The sequence below is a fragment of the Lucilia sericata genome, unplaced genomic scaffold (genome assembly GCF_015586225.1).
Source record: "Lucilia sericata isolate MDLA Ls3-8-SP2 unplaced genomic scaffold, ASM1558622v1 Contig000026F_arrow, whole genome shotgun sequence".
Taxonomy (NCBI): Eukaryota; Metazoa; Arthropoda; class Insecta; order Diptera; family Calliphoridae; genus Lucilia; species Lucilia sericata.
The window spans coordinates 1,296,252-1,321,984 of record NW_023994064.1 but is presented as its reverse complement, the minus strand read 5'-3'; the positions used below and the strand labels follow the sequence as shown (position 1 = coordinate 1,321,984).

At 31.3% G+C, this 25,733-nt stretch overlaps 2 protein-coding genes across 2 annotated transcripts in view; both read left to right on the top strand.

Annotated features, from left to right (window-relative positions):
* Nucleotides 1-1,327: 1,327 nt before the first annotated feature.
* Nucleotides 1,328-25,733, top strand: part of LOC119609977 — a gene marked incomplete at its 5' end in the record, with an annotated part of 99,348 nt that continues 74,942 nt past the window's right edge. The window contains 2 exon segments of the mRNA XM_037965042.1: nucleotides 1,328-1,646; nucleotides 1,779-2,150. Coding sequence (XP_037820970.1) covers nucleotides 1,328-1,646; nucleotides 1,779-2,150 — 691 coding nt within the window.
* LOC119609952 (protein lap1) lies at nucleotides 21,389-24,319 on the top strand. Its single transcript, XM_037965007.1, has one exon. It carries the CDS (start codon nucleotides 21,630-21,632, stop codon nucleotides 24,276-24,278), a length of 2,649 nt encoding a protein of 882 aa, XP_037820935.1. The 5' UTR covers nucleotides 21,389-21,629; the 3' UTR covers nucleotides 24,279-24,319.

Here is a 25,733-nt window from a genome sequence, read left to right as displayed (position 1 = left end):
GGGTCAATTATGGTCGATCCTCATAAAATTTGGTAGACAGAATTTGGTTCGTATGAAATTTATTTGTGTCGAATTTCATCGCTACACTCGTATTTTAAGTCATTAATGAGCGTTGCAGTCATTTTCTGAAGGGGACCTTATATGGGGGGTAGGGTCAATTATAGACCGATCCTCATAAAATTTTGCACAGTGATTTTGGATCACAAGAAACTTACTTATGTCGAATTTCATCGCTATTTTCGTATTTTTAAAAAGTTATGGCTGTTAAAGCTGCTTTTCTAGGGGCCACTTGTATGGGGGCTATCCGAAAACGTGGACCGATATTGCCCATTTTCAATACCAAGCAAACCTTACCTATAAGAAATATTTATGTGAAATTTCAAGCCTCTAGCTCTTTTCATTCGGACTCTATCGTGCTTTCAACAGACAGACAGACAGACGGACGGACGGACAGACATGGCTAGATCGTCTTAGAATTTAATGAGGACCCAGAATATATACTTTTGTGGGTCTCTGACCAATATTTCGATGTGTTACAAACGGAATGACAAAATCAATACCCCCCATCTTTTTTGATGGTGGGTATAAAAATACAGAAATATGTACAAATACTAAAAGAAGTTGGTACATTTACATACTTCTTTAAAAGTACAATTACGAAATAAAAGTATGCGTACTGCTGAAAACAGTAAGCCTATGTTCACTTATTTTTTTAAATTAACGACGATAAGCTTTAAACTTTTATTAGCTCTGTTTAATAACCAAAAGTTGTTACTAGTTAAGGTGGTATTTTACATATGTACTGTCACTTTTTCAATCTACTGTAACATGAATACTTACTTTTGATTTTTATATTTCGATATTTATATGTATTTCTTTACAGACAACTTATTTTCCCAAATTAAAAGGAGCATCAGAGGAATTAAGATTATGCGAGGTATGTAAAATGGTGAAATGATTGTTAATTTATGTATATGCTTACTATATTAATAAAATAAAATAAATATCTTAAAATATTAATAAATTGTATTTTATTATAAGTTGACATAGCGTCTGTTTTGACGGATATATTCACATTCCCCGACAGCCGGTTCTACGTACCGGAATGACCCGAATTATTCGGCCAAGGGCTGTCAACCCCAGCAACAACAATACAATTTTCTGCAGCGGAGCAACATCTTCCGGCATTGCTGCTCCGCATCCTTTTGGTCCGTGCCGGAAATGAATTAAATCCCGGACCATGGTTCTGCACAGTTTGCCAGAACCGACTGCACCATATGTCCATCCAATTAAGGTTCAACTCTTGTTTGGGCTGGTGTCATTTCAGGAACTGCTCCGGACTTAATGATCATCGAGAGTTGTCGGAAAATTTCGTCGCCCCATGCTGCTTACAACAACGGCGAGATTCATCTGCGTCGTCGACAACAACATCGTCATCTTCATACGCTACCCCTCCGCCCTCTCCCTTGCAATCACAACAACAGCAGCAAATACAACAGCAGCAGCAACAACAATTACCGTCGCCGCTAATACCCTCGATTGTAACGGATACAACATTCTCCGAAAAGACCGCACCAGAAGTAACGGTGGGGGCATTGCTCTTTCTCTCGCTTCTAACTCCAGAGACCAATATCTTGAAGTTCAAGGTATTGCAGTTAGATCGGGAGAAACTGACTTAGAGCTCTATAACGTCTATATTCCGCCAGTAGCCAGCTGTCCAGCAGGCTACCGTCCCGACATCAGGACTTTGTTAGACGGCGATATGCGTCTTGTCCTAGGGGACTTCAAACGCCCACCATCAGCTCTGGCACTCTTCGTTAGGGGAAGACCAGAGAGGTGCGTTGCTGGCGGAACAGATTGACGAGTCCACCTTCTGCACCCTGAATGATGATGCCCCCACGCGGATTATGGGTACCTGCGCTAGCTCGCCCGAAATCACCATAGCGAGTGCTGGTTTGATCAACTACGCAACATGGCGAGCCGTAGTTTCTCTGGGATCAGACCACTTACCCATAATCGTTTGTCTGGATCGACCTAACGATTTTATCGTCTCTGAACGCCGTCAATACGTAAACCAAAAGAAAGCAGACTGGCACGGCTTCAGTGAATTCACCGAACGCATCTTCAGTGATCTAAATTTTCCCTCCAACGTACACCATTAAGAGAGGAAGTGGTTAACTATGCTGCAACAGTGTGGTCACCTTCGCTAAGTGATACCCAGTGGAGAAACATTCAAATCTGCCAAAATGCCGCCCTAAGGACTGTAACGGGCTGCCTACAAATTACCTCGGAACATCACCTGCACGAGGAAACGAAGGTCCTTCCAGTCAAGGAACACAATGTCATGTTGACTAAACAGTCAACATGTCAGGAAGGATCTTCGTATATACGGACTCTATCGTGCTTTCAACAGACAGACAGACAGACAGACAGACGACGGACGGACAGACGGACAGACATGGCTAGATCGTCTTAGAATTTAATGAGGACCCGGAATATATATACTTTTGTGGGTCTCTGACCATATTTCGATGTGTTACAAACGGAATGACAAAATCAATATACCCCCCATCTTTTTTGATGGTGGGTATAAAAATACAGAAATATGTACAAATACTAAAAAGAAGTTAGTACATTTGCATACTTCTTTAAAAGTACAATTACGAAATAAAAGTACGCGTACTGCTGAAAACAGTAAGCCTATGTTCACTTATTTTTTAAATTAACGACGATAAGCTTTAAAACTTTTATTAGCTCTGTTTAATAACCAAAGTTGTTACTAGTTAAGGTGGTATTTTACATATGTACTGTCACTTTTTCAATCTACTGTAACATGAATACTTACTTTTGATTTTATATTTCGATATTTATATGTATTTCTTTACAGACAACTTATTTTTCCAAATTAAAAGGAGCATCAGAGGAATTAAGATTATGCGAGGTATGTAAAATGGTGAAATGATTGTTAATTTATGTATATGCTTACTATATTAATAAAATAAAATAAATATATCTTAAAATATTAATAAATTGTATTTTATTATAAGTTGACATAGCGTCTGTTTTGACGGATATATTCACATTCCCCGACAGCCGGTTCTACGTACCGGAATGACCCGAATTATTCGGCCAAGGGCTGTCAACCCCAGCAACAACAATACAATTTTCTGCAGCGGAGCAACATCTTCCGGCATTGCTGCTCCGCATCCTTTTGGTCCGTGCCGAAAATGAATTAAATCCCGGACCATGGTTCTGCACAGTTTGCCAGAACCGACTGCACCATATGTCCATCCAATTAAGGTTCAACTCTTGTTTGGGCTGGTGTCATCTCAGGAACTGCTCCGGACTTAATGATCATCGAGAGTTGTCGGAAAATTTCGTCGCCCCATGCTGCTTACAACAACGGCGAGATTCATCTGCGTCGTCGACAAACAACATCGTCATCTTCATACGCTACCCCTCCGCCCTCTCCCTTGCAATCACAACAACAGCAGCAAATACAACAGCAGCAGCAACAACAATTACCGTCGCCGCTAATACCCTCGATTGTAACGGATACAACATTCTCCGAAAAGACCGCACCAGAAGTAACGGTGGGGGCATTGCTCTTTCTCTCTCGCTTCTAACTCCAGAGACCAATATCTTGAAGTTCAAGGTATTGCAGTTAGATCGGGAGAAACTGACTTAGAGCTCTATAACGTCTATATTCCGCCAGTAGCCAGCTGTCCAGCAGGCTACCGTCCCGACATCAGGACTTTGTTAGACGGCGATATGCGTCTTGTCCTAGGGGACTTCAACGCCCACCATCAGCTCTGGCACTCTTCGTTAGGGGAAGACCAGAGAGGTGCGTTGCTGGCGGAACAGATTGACGAGTCCACCTTCTGCACCCTGAATGATGATGCCCCCACGCGGATTATGGGTACCTGCGCTAGCTCGCCCGACATCACCATAGCGAGTGCTGGTTTGATCAACTACGCAACATGGCGAGCCGTAGTTTCTCTGGGATCAGACCACTTACCCATAATCGTTTGTCTGGATCGACCTAACGATTTTATCGTCTCTGAACGCCGTCAATACGTAAACCAAAAGAAAGCAGACTGGCACGACTTCAGAGAATTCACCGAACGCATCTTCAGTGATCTAAATTTTCCCTCCAACGTACACCATTAAGAGAGGAAGTGGTTACTATGCTGCACCAGTGTGGTCACCTTCGCTAAGTGATACCCAGTGGAGAAACATTCAAATCTGCCAAAATGCCGCCCTAAGGACTGTAACGGGTTGCCTACAAATTACCTCGGAACATCACCTGCACGAGGAAACGAAGGTCCTTCCAGTCAAGGAACACAATGTCATGTTGACTAAACAGTCAACATGTCAGGAAGGATCTTCGTATATACGAGGAAAACATATGCAGATATGTGCGGGATCCACTGGATCAGTCCTCGTATTCGGCAGCTTTGAACGACATTCATAGAGACGCCATAAATTCCGCGGTCGCAGGATACCGCATGAATGTCGTACTTGGTGGTTGCCCACCACCCATAGCAGACACGGAAGAAAACCTTCCGCGGAAAACAAGAGTAGTTCTGGCACAACTAAGATCGGGATGGATCAACAGGCTCAATGCCTACTGGTCACGTATAGACCGTGCCGTCCCCAACGAATGTCCTGCATGTGGTCAGGGTCCTCATGACACCCACCACATATTCAACTGCTCAGCCAACCCAACTTCACTCTGTCCAATGGATTTATGGACGCATCCAGTAGAAGTAGCCCAATTTTTATGCCTGGACATTGATGCAGAACCCCCAACTAGATTATTGTATAGTTTTAGCTGTTACAACAACAACAACAACGGATATATTCATCAAGTATGATTAGTCAACAATGACCGATTAATACATCACATTTTATTTGTTAACTGTGATGGATATATCCATCAAGCATGATCAGTCAATCGTGACTTAGTCCTGTTTTATATAGTCACTTTTTAGGTATGCCTTTTTCTCAATTTTCTTTTAAATGCCTTTCGTAAAATCTTGAATGTTTACATTGTGACTTTTAACCCCATGTCTATATTAGACAAATATTTATCACAGCACTTGACAAAACGTCGGCAGAAAAATTGTCAGTTTTTTGTTTATCTTAATGCATTGGGGTAACAAAATGCTTTTTATCACGACAACTCACAGATAATTTTCTAAAATAATGCTATATTTTATATTTTATAAAAACAATCCAAAATTTGCATTTGGAAATGAGCATTAATTTCACTAAAACTTATGTTAAAAATCAATTTTAATTGCACAAATTCGATAGAATTTTTTCAATACAATGACGTTTGTTATCAAGACAACGTTGTCCAAACAATTGTTTGGACAACACCGTCATAACCCCGTGTCTATATTAGACAAATATTTATTATGCTAAACGTCAAATTGTTATCATGATAAAAAATTAGCAGGTATAGACGGCATTTATTAGCGTTATAACGTCGTTATGACAGTGTTGTCTAAACAATTGTTTAGACAACGTTGTCTTGATAACAAACGTCATTTTATTGTAAAATTTGTTTAGAATTTTGTTCTTGTGCAATTAAAACTGATTTTTAACATAAGTTTTAGTGAAATTAGTGTTTATTTACAAAATTTTCATTAAATTTTAATTGTTTTTATAAAATTTAGCATTATTTCAATAAAATTATCTGTGAGTTGTCGTGATAAAATCAGCATTTTGTTACCCCTATGCATTAACATAAACGAAAAACTGACAATTTTTCTGCCGACGATTTGTCAAGTATCGTGATAAATATTTGGCTAATATAGACACGGGGTAACGACGCTAAAACACTAATAAATGATGTCTGCACCTGCTAATTTTTTTTCATGATTACAATTTGACGTTTAGCATAATAAATATTTGTCTAATATAGACACGGGGTAAGGCATGCCTGCTAATGAGTGTGAGAGTTGCCATATTTATAATTCTTAATGTATTTATTTAAATATTTTATAAAGGAATTAATATCTTAATTTTTTAAATATTTGTTAAATTAAATATTTTGTTATCTTTTTTAAGTAGTTTTATTATCTTACAAAAATACATTACTAAAATTATTTAAATTACATTTTGTTTACCATTAGCCGTAGTAAATTATTTTTTATTAAAGAAATAATTTCATTTTAATAAGCTAACATTTTAAAAAATCAATTACTTTCGAATAAAATAAAATATAAAAAATAAAATTTTTGAAAGTGGCAATGCTTAACATGTGTGATAGTAATCGCACACGATCTTTATGCTGTGAGAGCAGAATAGAAATAAAACAACTACCAATTACGAAAGTGTGACAAAAAAAATGTCGAAAAAACCCTTCAAATTACGCTTCGTACTTGTTTTGCAACACTCTTTCTTCTTCTTTCTCCCCTTTGCCAACAAAGCATGACTGGTGTCCCTGACTCAAAAGGCAAAGTCTGAAACAGGTCTTATATTTATATCGAGCCCTTTTCGCACAAAAGACGTAACAGACAAAAACTAAATTTTACAGGAGAGCATTTTTTTAATTATCTTCTAAGTAGGACATAGCATTATTCCAAAACTGCGTTAATAAATGTTATTACATCTAAAATGTAGGATGTATCCGATTTTTTGTCGCTTACGTCTTTTTTGCCGAGACAAATTTTTATGATATAAACAATGTTGAGGCGGTTACGTCTAAATTCTCTGTCTAAAAAAATAAATTTTTGTGTATATCTCTATATATTATGCATAAATGTGAAAATTAAGATTGTAATAAATATTTTTTCATAAGATTTTAAGATCATCTAGCGATGTCTGTACGTCAGTCTTTTTGTTGAAAACCGGATAGGTTCCGAACGTTATGAGCTAGAGTGGTGAAAATCTCAAAAATTCCTTATTGATGACCAATGTTGTTTTGTGTTAATAATGGGCAAAATCGGTTCATGATTTCACTTAGCCCCCATACAAGTGAAAACCATACATGGTAGTACAATTCACCATATATCGAATAAATAAGTAAATTCTGGTACTATTGATTCATTAAGAGTCCATATACAGGTCCGCCTTCCGAAATCCACAAATTTACAACCAAATATAAGATTTGGTTAAATATTAGTAATATAAATGCAATGTAATTAGTAATTAGAATGAACTAAATTCATAAAAAATTAAAGAAAATTATAAATGTCAGCAAATAAATTGCAGTGGCATAGTGATAATTACATGAATTTATTACAATTATACTCAGATATGTTGCATTTCATTCACAAACAAATTTAATACGTTAATTTGTTCAATATTTTTCTGTGAATTTAATATATTTTAAAAGAAAATTTAGACGTAACCGTCCGATTTCTATAAAAAAACGAAAATCGAAAATCAAGTCGCTTACGTCCATTTTGCAAAAGGGCTCGATATCATCCTTGATTAGTAAACAACAAAGGAGTGAGCAGCTCAAATATATGTTTTAAAGTCAATAGAATTCATAAGTGCGAGGGTGATGCAAAATCACATGTACACAAAAGTTTCCATCACTTTTTACATATTGCCCTTAAGAAACAGATAGAAACTTTTGATGGATATTTTCATCAGTGTGCCAGTCAAATGACCGGTTAAATGACTGTCACTGTTCTTATTAGGGTTCTATAGTTGAAACGAAAAGTCGACTTTTCGACTTTTTGCATTTAGTTAAAAGTCGACTTTTCGACCTTTCGACTTTTTCCATTTTATGAAAAGTCGATTTTTCGACTTTTCGACCTTTTTCATTTATTTAAAAGTCGACTTTTAGACTTTTCGACTTTTAGTATTTTATAAATGGTCGACTTTTCGACTTTTTTCGACTTTTTTTAAATGTCAGCAAATAAATTGCGGTGGCATAGTGATAATTACATGAATTTATTACAATTATACTCAGATATGTTGCATTTCATTCACAAACAAATTTAATACGTTAATTTGTTCAATATTTTTCTGTGAATTTAATATATTTTAAAAGAAAATTTAGACGTAACCGTCCGATTTCTATAAAAAAACGAAAATCGAAAATCAAGTCGCTTACGTCCATTTTGCAAAAGGGCTCGATATCATCCTTGATTAGTAAACAACAAAGGAGTGAGCAGCTCAAATATATGTTTTAAAGTCAATAGAATTCATAAGTGCGAGGGTGATGCAAAATCACATGTACACAAAAGTTTCCATCACTTTTTACATATTGCCCTTAAGAAACAGATAGAAACTTTTGATGGATATTTTCATCAGTGTGCCAGTCAAATGACCGGTTAAATGACTGTCACTGTTCTTATTAGGGTTCTATAGTTGAAACGAAAAGTCGACTTTTCGACTTTTTGCATTTAGTTAAAAGTCGACTTTTCGACCTTTCGACTTTTTCCATTTTATGAAAAGTCGATTTTTCGACTTTTCGACCTTTTTCATTTATTTAAAAGTCGACTTTTAGACTTTTCGACTTTTCGACTTTTAGTATTTTATAAATGGTCGACTTTTCGACTTTTTTCGACTTTTCGACTTTTTTCGACTTTTTTCGACTTTTCGACTTTTTTCGACTTTTTCCGACTTTTCGACTTTTTGATTTTTTACGACTTTTTGACTTTTTTCGATTTGTTTCGACTTTTTTTCGACTATTTTCGACTATTTTCGACTATTTTTTTACTTTTTTCGAGTTTTTCCGACTATTTTAGAGTTTTTGACCTCTTTTCCACTTTTTTAGAATTTTCGACTCTTTTCGACTTTTTCCGACTTTTCGACTTTTTTCGACTTTCTTCGACTTTTTTCGACTTATCGACTTTTTTCGGCTTTTCAACTTTTTTCGACTTTCCGATTTTTTGACTTTTTTCGACTTTTTTCATAGACGATAGTCGAGTTATCGACTTTTTAGGAACAAAATAGTCGACTTCGACTTTTCGACTTTTTTCGACAAAAAGTCGATTGTTCGATTATTCGAAAGTCGATTTATAGAACCCTAGTTCTTATCGGATAGGGATCGATGCCAAACATGTATGTGTATGTATCGCCAAACATAAAGTGCACAACAGAGATACAAGCCGAGACGGCTCAAATCGGCGGCTGGCCGCCGGTAATATTTTGCAAGCCGCGCCGCCGCCGACTTCTTTCGGCTCAAAAGCTAAGCCGGCTTAAACGTAGCCGCTGATAAAGATTAGAATCACACATGTATTTCAGAACATAATTTCACCAAATTGAACGGAGTTGCCACTATTTTAAATTCTTATGGCAAATTGAAAAGAGTTGCCACACAATATTGTGCTAATATTAAAATAGTGAAAACTACTATGAATGTCCATTTTCTGCAGAAAAAAACTTATATAGAGACAGGTTTCTATGTAACAGACTATTAAACAAAGATTTTTCAATATAATAAACCTTATAAGGTCAATTTCTAAAGAAAAAGTTAAATTGAGCCGACAATTTAGCCGCCGCCGATATTTTCTGTAATAAGCCGCCGCCGACCCAAAATGGTTGCGCCGCCGCCGCCGATCATTTCCCATCGGCTTGTATCTCTGGTGCACAAGCAAATTTATCTTGCTCATACCTATATGCAAAGTAAATTTATAAAGTAGACTCATTTGAACAGCTGACTATTTTTTTTAAACTTGCTATTTGTGGACTTACTTGTCAAAAATGTTTATGTTGCCATATTTGTTTTCATTTTAACGCTTGCTTTTGTACAAATTTCTGAGTAATTTGTTGTATTTAATGTGAAAAAGTGTATTTTAAGTGTATAATATTTTTAAAAATGTTCTAATTTTTAAAAAATAAAGAAAACTCTGCGACTTTTAATATAAATAACAACATATTTTTGGAAAGTACAACAATAATGCCATATTTTCCATTAATTATTGGTTCATTTTTGTAAACAAATTTTGACAAGTGAGTATTTCGAACAAAAACAAATTGCCTGTGGTTTTTGTAGACGTTTGTTGTACAACAACTCGTGTCGCTACTTTATTAATTTACTTTGCCTATATGCATCACTACAACAATACAAAAACAACATGTATTTTGTTTTTGTAATTGTATGAGCTCAATGTCAAAATAAATTAAAATATTTTTTGATGTTTGTCTTTTAAAAAAATTCTTAATTTTATTTCAAAAAACATGCAGTGATTTTAAATGGAATTTTAAGGGATATGCATGTTTATATACTTATATTAAGGTGGATGCTATTGGTAAATGTTACAGAGGAATTGGCAGAGGACCTGACAAAAGCAAGATTTTGGAATAACCTGATTTGTGCCACGAAATTTGTATCTTTAGCTACAAAAGTTTGGCAAACGAAAGTGGGCGAAAACGGGCGCAATACTAAAGATTGTTGATATCTGAATTGGCCTGATTTGTGCCAATAAAGTTGTGTTGTGGCTACCAAAGTGTGGCTAAAGACAACAGCCTTCTCAACGTGCGCAATACGGGGGATAGTTGATATCTGGAATGACCTGATTTGTGCCATTAAAGTTCTATTCTAAACGGATGAAGTTTGGCTAAAGACAGCGGACCTCAGAAAGGGCGCAATGCGGAAGATGGTTGAAATGTATTTTTTGTGCAAACAATATTATTTTTTTACAAACTAAACATTTTAAATTTTTTTATTATTAAAATTTTATTTTGTTTCAAATAAACAAAAACATATTTTGACAGAGAAGGTATGCAAATAAGAAAACAAAAAAATTATCAGCTGTTCGATTGCATCTACCTGTTTAGTGTACACTGCTCATACCAACTTGAACACGAATAAATATACGTATGGTCGGCATTTGGTTGAGTTGTATCAGTGTCACAAAGTATACAGAGGTGTCACTTTTGACATTTAAAAAAGTCTAAAATCAGCTTTTGTTTGATTTTGAAATTGTTTGGTGAGAAGAGGTATATAAAATACAGCTAAAAAAATTATTGAATTCGTTTTGTGCGAAAGAGAGGGAAATAGTTTTTTGCTCGTGACGCCTCTGTATACCCTGTGTCAGTGTACACTTAATAAGGTAGCCTCGTCGCTACAACAAATACAACAATACAAAAACAACAGGCGATTTGTTATTGTGAAATAATCCGATCTGTCAAAATAAACTGCATGCGGAGAATGCAAAAGCAACAAATAAACACAATAAAAATATGAGTTTTTAGTAAATATTTTAACTTTTAACTATTAATTTATTAAATTAATTAAACGTGGGATGCCTGAAAATCTTAACTATAACTATTGGGAAGACAAATTTTGCGAGTAAAACGTGCTTTTTGTGAAAAGTAATTGGTTGTGCTAAAAATTGTTGAATCTGATTTGGAACGTATGCCGGAGCAAAAGATTTTCTTATTTTATCAAGGGAGGAGGACAACAAACATATTAAAAAACATAATTTTCTTCACTTTTTAAAAATTTTTACAACATTTGCGATTTTTTCTTAATGTAAACAAACAGGAATTTTGACAGATAAGATTGTAACAGCTGATGGCCAGCTGTGTGGACGAGGCTACCTTATTAAGTGTACACTGAGTTGTATATTCATACATATTTCTTTCCTATACAAGTGGTTGGAAGTAATGAATATACTTGTTTTATTCCATTAACGTACTTATATCTTCTTTGCAAAATGAATGTAAATATAAGTATCTTTTGAGTATACCCTACAAACATTTTCTATTGCGGAAGTTACCCGTATGAAACTTCCAAACGTGCTAAAAGCTCGCCAGCGATGTTGCGGAAGTATAAGAATTCTTGTCACCAGTCGGGAAGAACTGATGCCGAGCTGGGGAACGTCTAAGAGTAACGTGGAATATTCTTCTGGAAGACCCGCAGAAGAAACTTCTAGATGACTCTTGGAAGTAAGGTATTGCCAAAGACTATTCTAGATGTAACTAGGAAGTCACTTTTTGAAGTGACTACTTAGTATCATCTAGAAGTGTTCATATCTTATCTTCTAGAAGATGAGTTTTCTCATCATCTAGAAGATGAGTATTCTCTTCTTCTAGAAGATGAGTATTCTCGTCTTCTAGAAGATGAGTTTTCTCTTCTTCTATTTGTATACTCACCAAAATAAAATCTATAAAAATAAATCTAAATAAAATGAAATTTTATAGTTTTTATTGAAATAATTGATATAAAAATAGTAGAAAAAATAACAGATTTAACAACTAATCGCAAAAAGTAATATATGTACATTAGACCGAAACAAAATTAAAAAAAAACAAACAAAAATTAAAAAAAAAATAATTCCAAATACCTTTTTTTTAATTTGGTCCAGCTCACGAACGGTCATCGCTAGACTTAAAATATTTTGGGAATTATCATAAAACAAAGCAAGGTAAATTTTGAGAGGGGTAACAAAAACACGTTTTTGCTTTCCATACAGAGTGAGTACTAATGTACATACATATGTATCAAAAATTTGGAATTATTACCTTATAATAAGATAATTTTCAGGAAATCTGTATTAATATTCCAACTGTTGACTGGTATACTTCCAAAAATTGTAAAACGTTGGACTCTAAAATATTTTTGTAGTTCTTCATAAATTTTATGATCAATCCATCAAATTGTAAGAGTTATATTTTGGAACGCATTAATCCTTCAACGAAATAAACAAAAATAATGTTATAATTAATATTGAATATATGTACATACTTTTGTATTTATTGAAATTACCTGTTATACTTTAGGAAGCAATAAAAATGGGATTCTCTTATGATCTATTGATCATTTCCCACCGAAATTTAAACGTTCAGATCCATTTTTTACATTTTCTGCAAATAATCGACATTTTTAATGGAACCGAAATAAGACATACCAGACTTACCAGATCCCTTTTTTATATTTTAATTCGGTTAGAAGTATTTTAATAGGGGTACAATATTAGCTACTGCTTTCTAAAAAAAAATAAAATAATTAAAAATTTATTTATTTATTTATTTATTGTTTTGAATCAATAAAAACATTACCTTTCATGAACATTTTTTAAATAACTTGGAATTAAACCGTCTATAAAGATCTGAAATTACTAAGTCATGTGCATCGTTTCTGTAACTCTCGCATCGAGAAATTTCTCGCATGAAACAGTGAAATTGAAGAAAAAACAATGTGAATTGGAACGAAATATCATTTCTCACATGCAAGTGTTTCTGTAATTTCTTTTTGTGAGAACTATCTGTCATTTAAGTTTTTTGACGTAAGTTATTGGAAATTTGTGAGTAAAAGTGTTTCTGTAAGAAAATTTTGTGAGAAGTTTCTCACATGAACTGTCAAAAAAACTCACATTTTAAAACGGTGCGGAAAGTAAAATTTTAAGGAAAAAAAGTTTAATTTAAACATAAATTCTATAAAATAATGAAAAAGTAATGATATTTTTATAATTAATTAACATTAAAATTAATATTGTCCACTAATTTTTAGAAAATTGGAGGAATTTTCGATATACAGAAGCAAAAGCAGAAAAAGTATGTGGGAATAAACTTAGAATTGGCTAGGGGAGAATTTATTGGGATAATTTTTTGAACACATTTTATTTAATTCCTATATTTTTTGTTAATTTAATCATTGTTTATAAATTTGTCTGGCAATTTTTGTTTTCTTCTTTTTATTTTTATGTTTTGACAGCTGTTTTATTGGAAATATCCAATAAAAACGTAATTCGTGTTGCCTCTTCTCACTTTAAGTTACAGAAACACTTTTTACTCCCAAATCGAGAAACGATGGAATTTTTTGTTTCACACTTCTCGATGTGAGAACTTCTCACTAAAAGTTACAGAAACGGGGTAATGGATTATTTTTAAAACTATTTACAGTCATTAACGATAGAAACACCTTAACGACCCTAAACGGGATATTGCTTTTGACACTAATACTGCAATACTATTTTTTGTTTGCTCTCTTCTAATTAAGGAGTTATACACTTTCAAAAACTTAAAAATATTAGTAAAGGCCTATAATTAGAATAATTAAATCAAAAGCTATATGAAAATTAATAAAATTGTATTTAAAAAAGGTGGTTTTAAAAATATTTGATTTTAATATTAAATATCTTATATGGGCAATTTCGTGTCAAGTGAAGTCGAAAAATAATTTATGTATAAAACAGTAGTATTAATTTGAATATAATGATTCCAGCTAGCGTTTAAATACTTAAGTAAAATTTTAATGCATTTTTTTGTTACGATAATGAAATACAAATAAAATTTTAGCTCATAGTGATCATACGTAATCTAGAAACAGGACCTAAACGCGCAAATAGTTTAAAAAATATTGGAAGTTAAGTTTTAACTCAAATAAATCTAAATAGGTTAAAAATGCAATATTCATCAAATGAAAGCCGAAACGTACAACTTGAAAAAGTCTTTAAATGCTTATAACTCCTAAACCAATTAATAGAGAGACGAAATTTAATATAAAATCATTTTTAATTAAACATATTAGACTTCGTTTAAAAATAATGAAAATGGAAGCCGTTTAGAGTTGTTAACTTATTCCTAAAATAGTATTTTAATGTAAAATATGACAACTTACTTTTTAATTTTATTTATATAATCCTTGAAGATAATTACTTTTTGGAATATATTTAATAAACTTCACCAATTAACAAAACCTTCTTAAATGTTTTAACATAACACTGTCAAATAGGTTTTTTTATTACTTAAGATTCACAATATATTAATTACACTATTTTTCTATAAATATTATCAATATTATTCAATAACTCATTTAAGTTTTACAATGAATAATTAAAACTGAACATGACTGGACAAAACACAAAACATCACTGAACTTAGCAAAATTTCTGCATTATTTATTTTTATTTTTTCGCGTTCACGCTAAAAAATGGAGTATTTATATTTTTTTTGTTTTTGTACTCTTCTTACTATCATCCGGAAGTAACCTAAAATTATACTTCCAGACGGAAAACTAGAAATCAATGTATTTTGTTTTTGTAAAATGTGTGCTCTCGTCTGACAATCGTACAGAAGTGACTACAATCCACATTTCCAGATGAATAAAATACAACATTAATGTGAACACTCTTCAAACTGTCTTCCAGAAGTGACATAAACATACAAATCAAGAAGATACAAATTAGGAAACAATGTATTTTGTTATTGTAAAATGTGTGTTCTCACCCAACTCTCATTCAGAAGTCACTAAAACGTATACTTCCAGATGAAATAAATTCAACAGTCATGGTTTTTTGTTTAAGCAAAATGGATGCACTCTTCTAACTATAATCCGGAAGTAACTTAAAAGTATATTTCTAGAAGACGAAAATAGAAATATACTTTTAAGTTACTTCCGGATGATAGTTAGAAGAGTGCATTCATTTTGCTTAAACAGAAAACCATGACTGCTGATTTTTTTCATCTGGAAGTATACGTTTTAGTGACTTCTGAATGAGAGTTGGGTGAGAACACACATTTTACAATAACAAAATACACTGTTTTCTAATTTGTATCTTCTTGATTTGTATGTTTATGTCACTTCTGGAAGACAGTTTGAAGAATGTTCACATTAATGTTGTATTTTATTCATCTGGAAGTGTGGATTGTAGTCACTTCTGGACGATTGTCAGACGAGAGTACACATTTTACAAAAACAAAATACATTGATTTCTAGTTTTCTCCTTCTGGAAGTATACTTTTAGGTTACTTCCGGATTTTAGTAAGAAGAGTACAAAAACAGAAAATATAAATACTCCATTTTTTAGCGTGAACGCGAAAAAAAAATAAAAATAAATAATGCAGAAATTTTGCTAAGTTCAGTGATGTTTTGTGTTTTGTCCAGTCATGTTCAGTTTTAATTATTCATTGTAAAACTTAAATGAGTTATTGAATTTAACATTTATAGTGTAATTAATATATTGTGAATCTTAAGTAATAAAAAACAATATGACAGTGTTGTGTTAAAAGTCACTGTTAATAAACATTTAAGAAGGTTTTGTTAATTGGTGAAGTTTATTAAATATATACCAAAAAGTAATTATCTTCAAGGATTATATAAATAAAATTAAAAAATAAGTTGTCATATTTTACATTAAAATACTATTTTAGGAATAAGTTAACAACTCTAAACGGCTTCCATTTCCATTATTTTTAAACGAAATCTAATATGTTTAATTAAAAAGGTTTTTATATTAAATTTCATCTCTCTTTTAATTGGTTTAGGAGTTATAAGCATTTAAAGACTTTTTCAAGTTGTACGTTTCAGCTTTCATTTGATGAAAATTGCATTTTTAACCTACTTAGATTTATTTGAGTTAAATCTTAACTTTCAATATTTTTTAAACTATTTGCGCGTTTAGGTCCTGTTTCTAGATTACATATGATCACTTTGAGCTAAAATTTTATTTGTATTTCATTATCGTAACAAAAAAAAAAATACATTAACATTTTACTTAAATTAAAAAAAAAAAAAAAAAATAATTTTAAATTTTATTTGTATTTCATTATCGTAACAAAAAATACGCCAGCTGGAATCATTATATTCAAATTAATACTACTGTTTTATACATAAATTATTTTTTGACCTGGCACGAAATTGCCCATATAAGATATTTAATAATAAAATTAAATATTTTTAAAACAACCTTTTTAAATACAATTTTATTAATTTTCATATATATAGCTTTGGAGATTAATTATTCTAATTATAGGTACTTTTTTAGTTATTAACACTAGGTCTTTCTATGACCTTTATATGATATTAATATTCTTAAGTTCTTGAAAGTGTATAACTCCTTAATTAGAAGAGAGCGAACAAAAAATAGTATTGCAGTATTAGTGTTAAAAGCAATATCCCGTTTAGGGTCGTTAAGGTGTTTCTATCGTTAGTGACTATAAATAATTTTAAAAATAATCCATGACTTAGTAATTTCAGATCTTTATAGACGTTTAATTCCAAGTTATTTAAAAAATGTTCATGAAAGGAAAGGTTTTTATTGATTCAAAACAATAAATAAATAAATTAATTAATTTTAATTTTTTTTTTTAGAAAGCAGTAGCTAATATTGTACCCCCTATTAAAATACTTCTAACCGAATTAAAATATAAAAAAGGGATCGTCTTATTTCATCACGCGGTTCCATTAAAAATGTCGATTATTTGCAGAAAATGTCAAAACTGGATCTGACCGTTTAAACTTTGGTGGGAAATGTATTGATCATAAGAGAATCCTATTTTTATTGCTTCCTAAAGTATAACAGGTAATTTCAATAAATACAAATGTATGTATATTCAATATTAATTATAACATTATTTTTGTTTATTTCGTTGAAGGATTAATGCGTTCCAAAATATAACTCTTACAATTTGATGGATTGATCATAAAATTTATGAAGAACTACAAAAATATTTTAGAGTCCAACGTTTTATAATTTTTGGAAGTATACCAGTCAACAGTTGGAATATTAATATAGATTTCCTGAAAATTATCTTATTATAAGGTAATAATTCTAAATTGTTGATACATATGTGCATTAGACCAACTCACTCTGTATGGAAAGCAAAAACGTGTTTTTGTTACCCCTCTCAAAATTTACTTTGCTTTGTTTTATGATGATTCCCAAAATATTTTAAGTCTCGCGATGATAAATAACCGTCTGCTTATAATTGTCATACTCCAAAAAATATATAAAATTGTTAGGTTTTTCACTAAGAAAAATAAAATGTATGCACAATTTTGCAAATTTTACGCACCACTAGACTTGTCTTTAAAAACCCTTTCAAATGATACCACATACTGTATATATTGTTTAAGAAATGCTGTATAATTTACTAAAAAGGGACTTTTTTGTAACTGGTTCAGCTCACGAACGGCCATCGATAGACTAGAAATATTTTGGGAACCATTATAAAACATAACAAAGATTTTTTGAAGCTGGGTAAAATATTGAATTTAACATGAAAAATCGTGTTTCCATACGATATTTTCTTTAAAACTGTCCAGCACACGAATGGACAACACTTAACCGAAAATATTTTGGGTAACATCATATTACATAACAGCGAATATTTTGAGGGGGTAACTCAAGCACCATTTTTTGCGAGTCGGTCTAATATACATATATTACTTTTTTTAGATTAGTTGTTAAATCAATTATTTTTTCTATTATTTTAATTTCAATTTCAATTATTTCAATAAAAACTATAAAATTTCATTTTATTTAGATTTATTTTTATAGATTTTATTTTGGTGAGTATACAAATAGAAGAAGAGAAAACTCATCTTCTAGAAGACAAGATAGAAACACTTCTAGATGATACTAAGTAGTCACTTCAAGAAGTGACTTCCTAGTCACATCTAGAAGACTTCCTAGTCACATTCCAAGAGTCATCTAGAAATTTCTTCTGCGGGTCTTCCAGAAGTATCTTCCACGTTACTCTTAGACGTTCCCCAGCTCGGCATCAGTTCTTCCCGACTGGTGACAAGAATTCTTATACTTCCGCAACATCGCTGGCGAGCTTTTAGCACGTTTGGAAGTTTCATACGGGTAACTTCCGCAATAGAAAATGTTTGTAGGGTATGTATAAGTATTTCACCAATGCAATAGTAAGTAATAAAACAAAAATAATGAAATGATGTGTAATGAAATACATACATATCAGAAAACTGCAATGGGTGATTGAAAAATATTCTCACCCTAAAAATTATTGTTTCAACAAAAAAATAAAATTTGTTTTTAAATAAATCAAATTTGTACATTTTGTTTTATGAATAAAATCATTGCTCAATTCATTCTTATCAATTTGAGTGTTTATTCGATCGACTCAAAAATTTTTTTTGATTAGAAATAAAACTCAAAAAGGCAACAATCAATGTGTGTGATTTATTGTTCAAATATTTATGAAAAACTTTGGCAGCTTTATTGCTGCAACAGTTTTTAAACATTTTGACTCTTAAATTGCAATAACTCTATATTCCTTAAAATTGCCAATAATTTGGGTAATATTGAAGACTATCCTTGCTCTGCGTCGATAATGTATACAAATCTTTACAAATTTGCACTAACACTTAATATTGGTCATTTAACATGTTTTAAAAGTAGTTTTTTCATGTCCATATATCTTAAATTTACATTAATCAGTTCAATTATAACGTTCTGATTATATTTATTAATTTTTAAATGTTTTGATTTTATTCAAAACCATATTTTTTTTCATTCAAATGTGTGAATAAAAAATTGCGTTTGAAAATTCGAATTGTTTTTTCTTTCTTTCGATTTTTTTATACAAATGTGTTGTCTAGAGAATTTTGTTTTTGTGCAATTAAAATTGATTTTTACCATAAATTTTAGTGAAATTAGTGTATATTTATAAAATTTGCATTTAATTTTAATTGTTTCTATAAAATATAGCATTTTTCAATAAAATTATCTCAAAGTATATTAATAAAGTAGCGACATCTCTTGTTGTACAACAACATCTACAACAACCACTTGTATTTTGTTTTTGGAATAATTTAAGATTGTGTCAAAATAAAATTTCCTTGAACAACAATGTGAACAAAACATAAATAAAAAATATTCCTTTTAAGTTAAAAATATTAACGATTTAATTATATTATTATATATTATACAATTTATTACACTTTTAAACTACTTTAAAACCACTTTTAATTCACTTTTTCAACTTTTCACAAATTTTAACAAATAGCAAAACACAATTTAAAAATGGCGACGTAAACAATGTTAACAATTTTCAAAACAAACTTTGACAATTTGCTTCATTTATCTAGTTTAAAAAAAATAGTCAGCTGTTCAAGTGATGCTACTTTATTAATTTACTTTCAAATTATCTATGAGTTGTCGTGATATGCATTAATATGAACAAAAAACTAACAATTTTTCTGCCGACGCTTTGCCAAGTGCTTTGATAAATATTTGTCTAATATAGACACAGGGCTATGACAGTGTTGTCTAAACAATTGTTTAGACAACGTTGTCTTGATACAAACGTCTTTTTATTGTAAAATTTGTTTAGAATTTTGTTTTTGTGCAATTAAAATTTATTCTTAAGCGCCTTGGCGACACATCAAATTGTTTGACTCAAATGGTAAGTTTTTTGTTTGGGTTAGTAAAAAAATATACCGTTAGTAAAAAACTTACCGTTTGAGTCAAACAAATTTGATGTGTGGCCGTGTCGCTTTAACATATGTATATAGCATTATTGCTGTAAAATTATCTGTGAGTTGTCGTGATAAAATCAGCATTTTGTTACTAACCCCGTGTCTGTATTAGACAACTATTTATCACGATACTTGACAAAACGTCGCAGAAAAATTGTCAGTTTTTTGTTTATGTAAATTTTACAATAAAATTACGTTTGTTATCAAGACAACGTTGTCTAAACAATTGTTTAGACAACACTGTCATAACGACGTTATAACGCTAATAAATGCCGCCTGTACCAGCTAATTTTTTATCATGATAACAATTTGACGTTTAGCAAAATAAATATTTGTCTATTAGCCCGTGTCTATATTAGACAAATATTTATTATGCTAAACGTCAAATTGTTATCATAATAAAAAATTAGCAGGTACAGACGGCATTTATTAGCGTTATAACACCGTTATGCCAGTGTTGTCTAAACATTTGTTTAGACAACGTTGTCTTGATAACAAACGTCATTTTATTGTAAAATTTGTTTAGAATTTTGTTTTTGTGCAATCATAATTGATTTTTAACATTAGTTTTAGTGAAATTAGTGTTTATTTACAAAATTTGCATTTAATTTCAATTGTTTTTATAAAATATAGCATTATTTCAATAAAATTATCTGTGAGTTGTCGTGATAATATCAGCGTTTTATTACCCCTATGTATTAACATAAACAAAAAACTGACAATTTTTCTGCCGACGTTTTGTCAAGTGCCGTGATAAATATTTGTCTAATATAGACATGGGGTTATAGACACAGGGTAATATGCATTAACATAAACAAAAAACTGAAAATTTTTCTGCCGACGTTTTGTCAACTGCTGTGATAAATATTTGTCTAATATAGACATGAGGTCACACATTGGAAGAAAATATGGATGGGAAATTTAACAGTCGTATGGCTCTCTTCATTTTTTGAAATGATTCAAAAAAGCAAATCGCATTAGATCAGAGATGTATTTTTATGTAAACACATACAAAAAAGCGAAACAGCTGTTTCCATCTTACTTTGTTATTGTTTTATACCAATCGTGTAAAGACAAAAACTATAAATCATACGACCTTTATTTTTTTTTGTCATACGGATGGAATTTAATTTTTTCATTAGAATTGTCGTTCGTAAAGTCTGATTGTCTGAAGGGCCCTTAACTAAAGACGTTCAACTTGAGGTTTACCTGTATAAATATGACAAATGTGTAAACCAAGGCATATACAATATGTATATGTATGTATACAAATGTGCCTTAGTATAAACACTTGTTCAAAAGATATTTTTATAATGAATACGTTTTTGCAACAATCCCTCAATATATTATATTTTGAGAGAGAATTTGTTTATTTTGAGGGGATTTGATCCTGTCACCGTAATGTTAAAATATAATATAACAAATATTGTGCCTTTATAAAATACCAATTAACTAAGAATCTTTAGCTGATAGTAATGCTACATAAACAATGTCTTTATCAAAACTGTTCCCTTGTTTTCAATTTCGATTGGAGGATAATATAAATAAATTGGACTACAGCAATAATATATTGTCAGAAGGATTTCCTCAAGTGTGGCAATATGAGAGAACTTTGGAGGAATTGAATGTAATGTCAACTCGGATCAACTATTTTCCGCCGCAATTGTTTTATTGTCAAGGACTAAAGGTTTTATTAGCTAATAACAATAACTTAGAAAGCATTCCCGAAGCCATCGGATCTTTACGACAGTTACAGCAATTAAACTTAAGTAGAAATTTTATATCAAACGTTCCGGACAACATAAAATCCTGTAAGCATTTAACACACTTAGATCTCAGTTGTAATACCTTGCAAAAATTACCGGATGCAATAACATGTCTGATTTCATTGCAAGAGCTTATATTAAACGAAACATATTTGGAGTTTTTGCCTGCAAATTTTGGGCGTTTGGTAAATTTGCGAATAGTAGAACTACGTTCAAATAATTTAATTACATTACCGAAATCTATGCAGCGTTTGACAAATTTACAACGCCTTGATATTGGATGTAATGAGTTTACCAAATTGCCGGAAGTCATTGGCGAATTAAAGCAATTGCGCGAGCTTTGGTTTGATTTTAACCAAATTCAAGATTTTCCAAATCAGATTGGAAAATTACGGGAGCTAGTACATTGTGACGCAAATGGTAATTGCTTGAGTTACTTGCCACATGAAATTGGAAATTGTCGTAGTTTAGAAGTTTTATCAATTTCAATAAATAATTTAACAGCTCTACCCTTTAGCATTGGCATGCTCAAGTCGTTGGTGACATTAAAATGTGAATCGAATGAATTGACCGAATTGCCTAGTAGCATATCTAATTTGGAAAATTTGGAAGAATTAGTTGTGAGCCACAACAAACTGGTTCGTTTGCCAAATACAATAGGAATGTGTAGAAAATTGCGGTATTTATTTGCTGATGATAATAATTTGAGGAAATTGCCTGATGAAATATGCTCTTGTTCCCTACTTAGTGTGTTAAGCATTAGTCGGAATGAAATAGCTGCCTTGCCCGATAATATAGGGCACTTAAGGAATCTCAAAGTTTTGAATATTGTTCAAAATAATATCGCTACTTTACCTGTGACGCTCTTAAGTCTAGTGAATTTAACATCTTTGTGGATTAGCAATAATCAATCTCAACCTCTAATACCACTACAGTATGCAGACATATCAAAAAAAACTAAGTTGACTTGTTTCATGCTACCTCAGTTAGGTATAAAGCAACCACCGGCTGAATGCAATAACTGGATGAGTATAGAAGACAACGTTGTTGAAGAGCAATTTTCAAAAGATGCAGCTATATCTAAACGTCGAATATGGTTTGCAGAAGAAACAACAATATTACATACAATTCCAGAAATAGCGAAGTTACCCTTGACAACATCGACGTCAAAATCGTATAGTAATGACAAAATTTTGTTATCATGTGCTAATACATCCAGCAATTCAGCAACAATAAATAAAGATCTAACTTCTGAAAACTCAAAGATAGAGCGTGCTTCTAATTTTAAAGACTTTCTTATGCGGTCACCCACTCCATATCCTAAGGAATTACGTTTAATGGCAAAATATGTTCATGATAATAATGTTAAAACTGCTAATAATGGCAATAATCAGAACCAGGTAATTTTGTTTGATGAAAATATATCGGATGACAAAGCCTCAACATCTTTACCACAAAGTAAAAGCAACAATTTCGTAAACTGTCCTGAATATTGGAGCTCCAATACATATAAAGAGCAGCCGTTAGGTAATATATCTGAGAATGATAAGCATAATATCCAAGTCAGAAGTAATGTTAGCCATGGAAGCATAAAGTCCTATATACAACAGCGACAAAAACAGGACACAGAAATAGAACAAGATTTGCAAAAACATACAGAACACTCAACCAATCTTTATCAACAATTTGTTACTGTAGATAATATTCCAAAACCACCTCCTTATCATATAGCACGATGTTTCACAAAAAAAAGTGTTGACGATCTAACAAAGTACGAATTTGTACGAAAACGTCAGGAGCAGAACCATAATTTTCGGAATTATAAAGATATGATTGACGACAATAGCCAACTTTGGCTACAAACAGATACTATTTCTAAAAATATATCAAACAAATCTGAACATAAATTTGATTTTGTAAATAATTTAATGATTAAAAAAATTGAACAGAAAGAAGAGGCAATCAAATCTGAAGAAGAATTTAAAGGTGCTGAAAGTACTATGACGTCCATTAACAGCAAAAATGAATTATTGGAACCAATAAACACGTTACAAACATCAAATATTTTTGAAAAAACAAAAAACAGATCGAGAACTAAATGGCTTTTTGGCGCCCATAGAAATCCAAGAGTTATACAAGTAAATATAAATTTGGAAAGTGGAAGAGATTTTGAAATTGACACTTTACCTAACAAAGAAGGAATATTTGTTGTCTCGACGTTTTCAGAATCAAGTGCATCCCAATTAATACAACTGTTTGACAAGCTTCTTGAAGTTGACGGTGTCGATTTTACAAATATTAGTGTAAATGAAGCACGTCAAGTATTAGACAATTCTCGTCCTTCAAAATCTATAATGCTTTCTCGTAAATAATACATTGTATAAAATATATTAAAATATTTAAAATAATTAAATAGTTTTATTTTTTATTACAACAAAGAAAAGTAAGGCGACATACATATATTAATTAGTCTGAAATATTTACTCCGCAATTAAACATGCAAGTTTTTCACACAAACTAATTGTCAAAATTCATTTGAAATTCTTTCTGTGACGTAGATTGCAGGCAATTTTAGAGCAATTTTACTTTTCAAGATGTCATTGTCTTTACATATATGGGCAATTTCGTGTCAAGTTGAACTTTTAACAAGTGAGAGTGTTATATTCGGCTGTGCCGAATCTCATATACCCACCATCAAACCGTATGTCTTAAAAGGATATTACATATTAAATTAACTGATGAGGACCTTATATGAGAGATAGGGTTAATAATTGACCATTTTTCATAAAAAATTTTTAGACCAATTTTGGTTCATACAAAGCATCTTTACATCGAATATCACTTAACGACACTTTCCGCATGAAATTGGGTAGGGAGATTTATGTTCCTATAAATGTTTTTTATATAAAATTTCATAACTGTTCACGTATTTTAAGTCAGCAAAGATCGTTAACATAATTTTCTTATGGACCGTTCCTCAATACATCCCAATAAACATCGATTCAAACCTGTGAATATTTTTGAAAATTTTCTTAACTAAATAATGTATTTTCCAAATTGTTTTCAAATTTTAAAGTTTAGCCTTTGAAATAAACATGATAATTTCAAAAAACGTTTAAAAAAATATAATGTGTGATATTTATAAAAATTTCAAAGTTTTGATTTAATTGAACTTAGAAAAGTTTCTTTCAAAAAATAAATTATTTTAGAAAAATAAAAACAGAACATTTTTTCTACAGCAAGGGAGCGAAAAAACGTTAAATATAGGAGAAATAATCGGAGATATAAAAGAAAAATATGTTAAAATAAATATATGAATGTTTTATTTTCAGGTGATGTAAAAAAATATATGAATTTTGCAATAGTTAGCATTATAATTAAGGTTTGAAATATGTATGAAAATAATAATAAAGAATACTTGAAATACGTTTGAAAATTTTTTTAGTTTCAAGCTTACCTCTAGCATTTTTTTAAATTTGAAATACATTTGAAAAATACGTTTGATTTCTAACTGCCTTTTTGTTTGAGAAGGCCATAATTTTCCATTTGAAAACAAAAATTTTCAAATTTGTTCTCAAAGGCTATGTATGAAATTTGAATAGGTTTTCAAATACATATTTACATCATTTTCAAACGTATTTCAAGTATTCTTTATTATTATTTTCATACATATTTCAAACCCTAATTATAATGCTAACTATTGCAAAATTCATATATCTTTTTACATCACCTGAAAATAAAACATTCATATATTTATTTTAGCATATTTTTCTTTTATATCTCCGATTATTTCTCCTATATTTAACGTTTTTTCGCTCCCTTGCTGT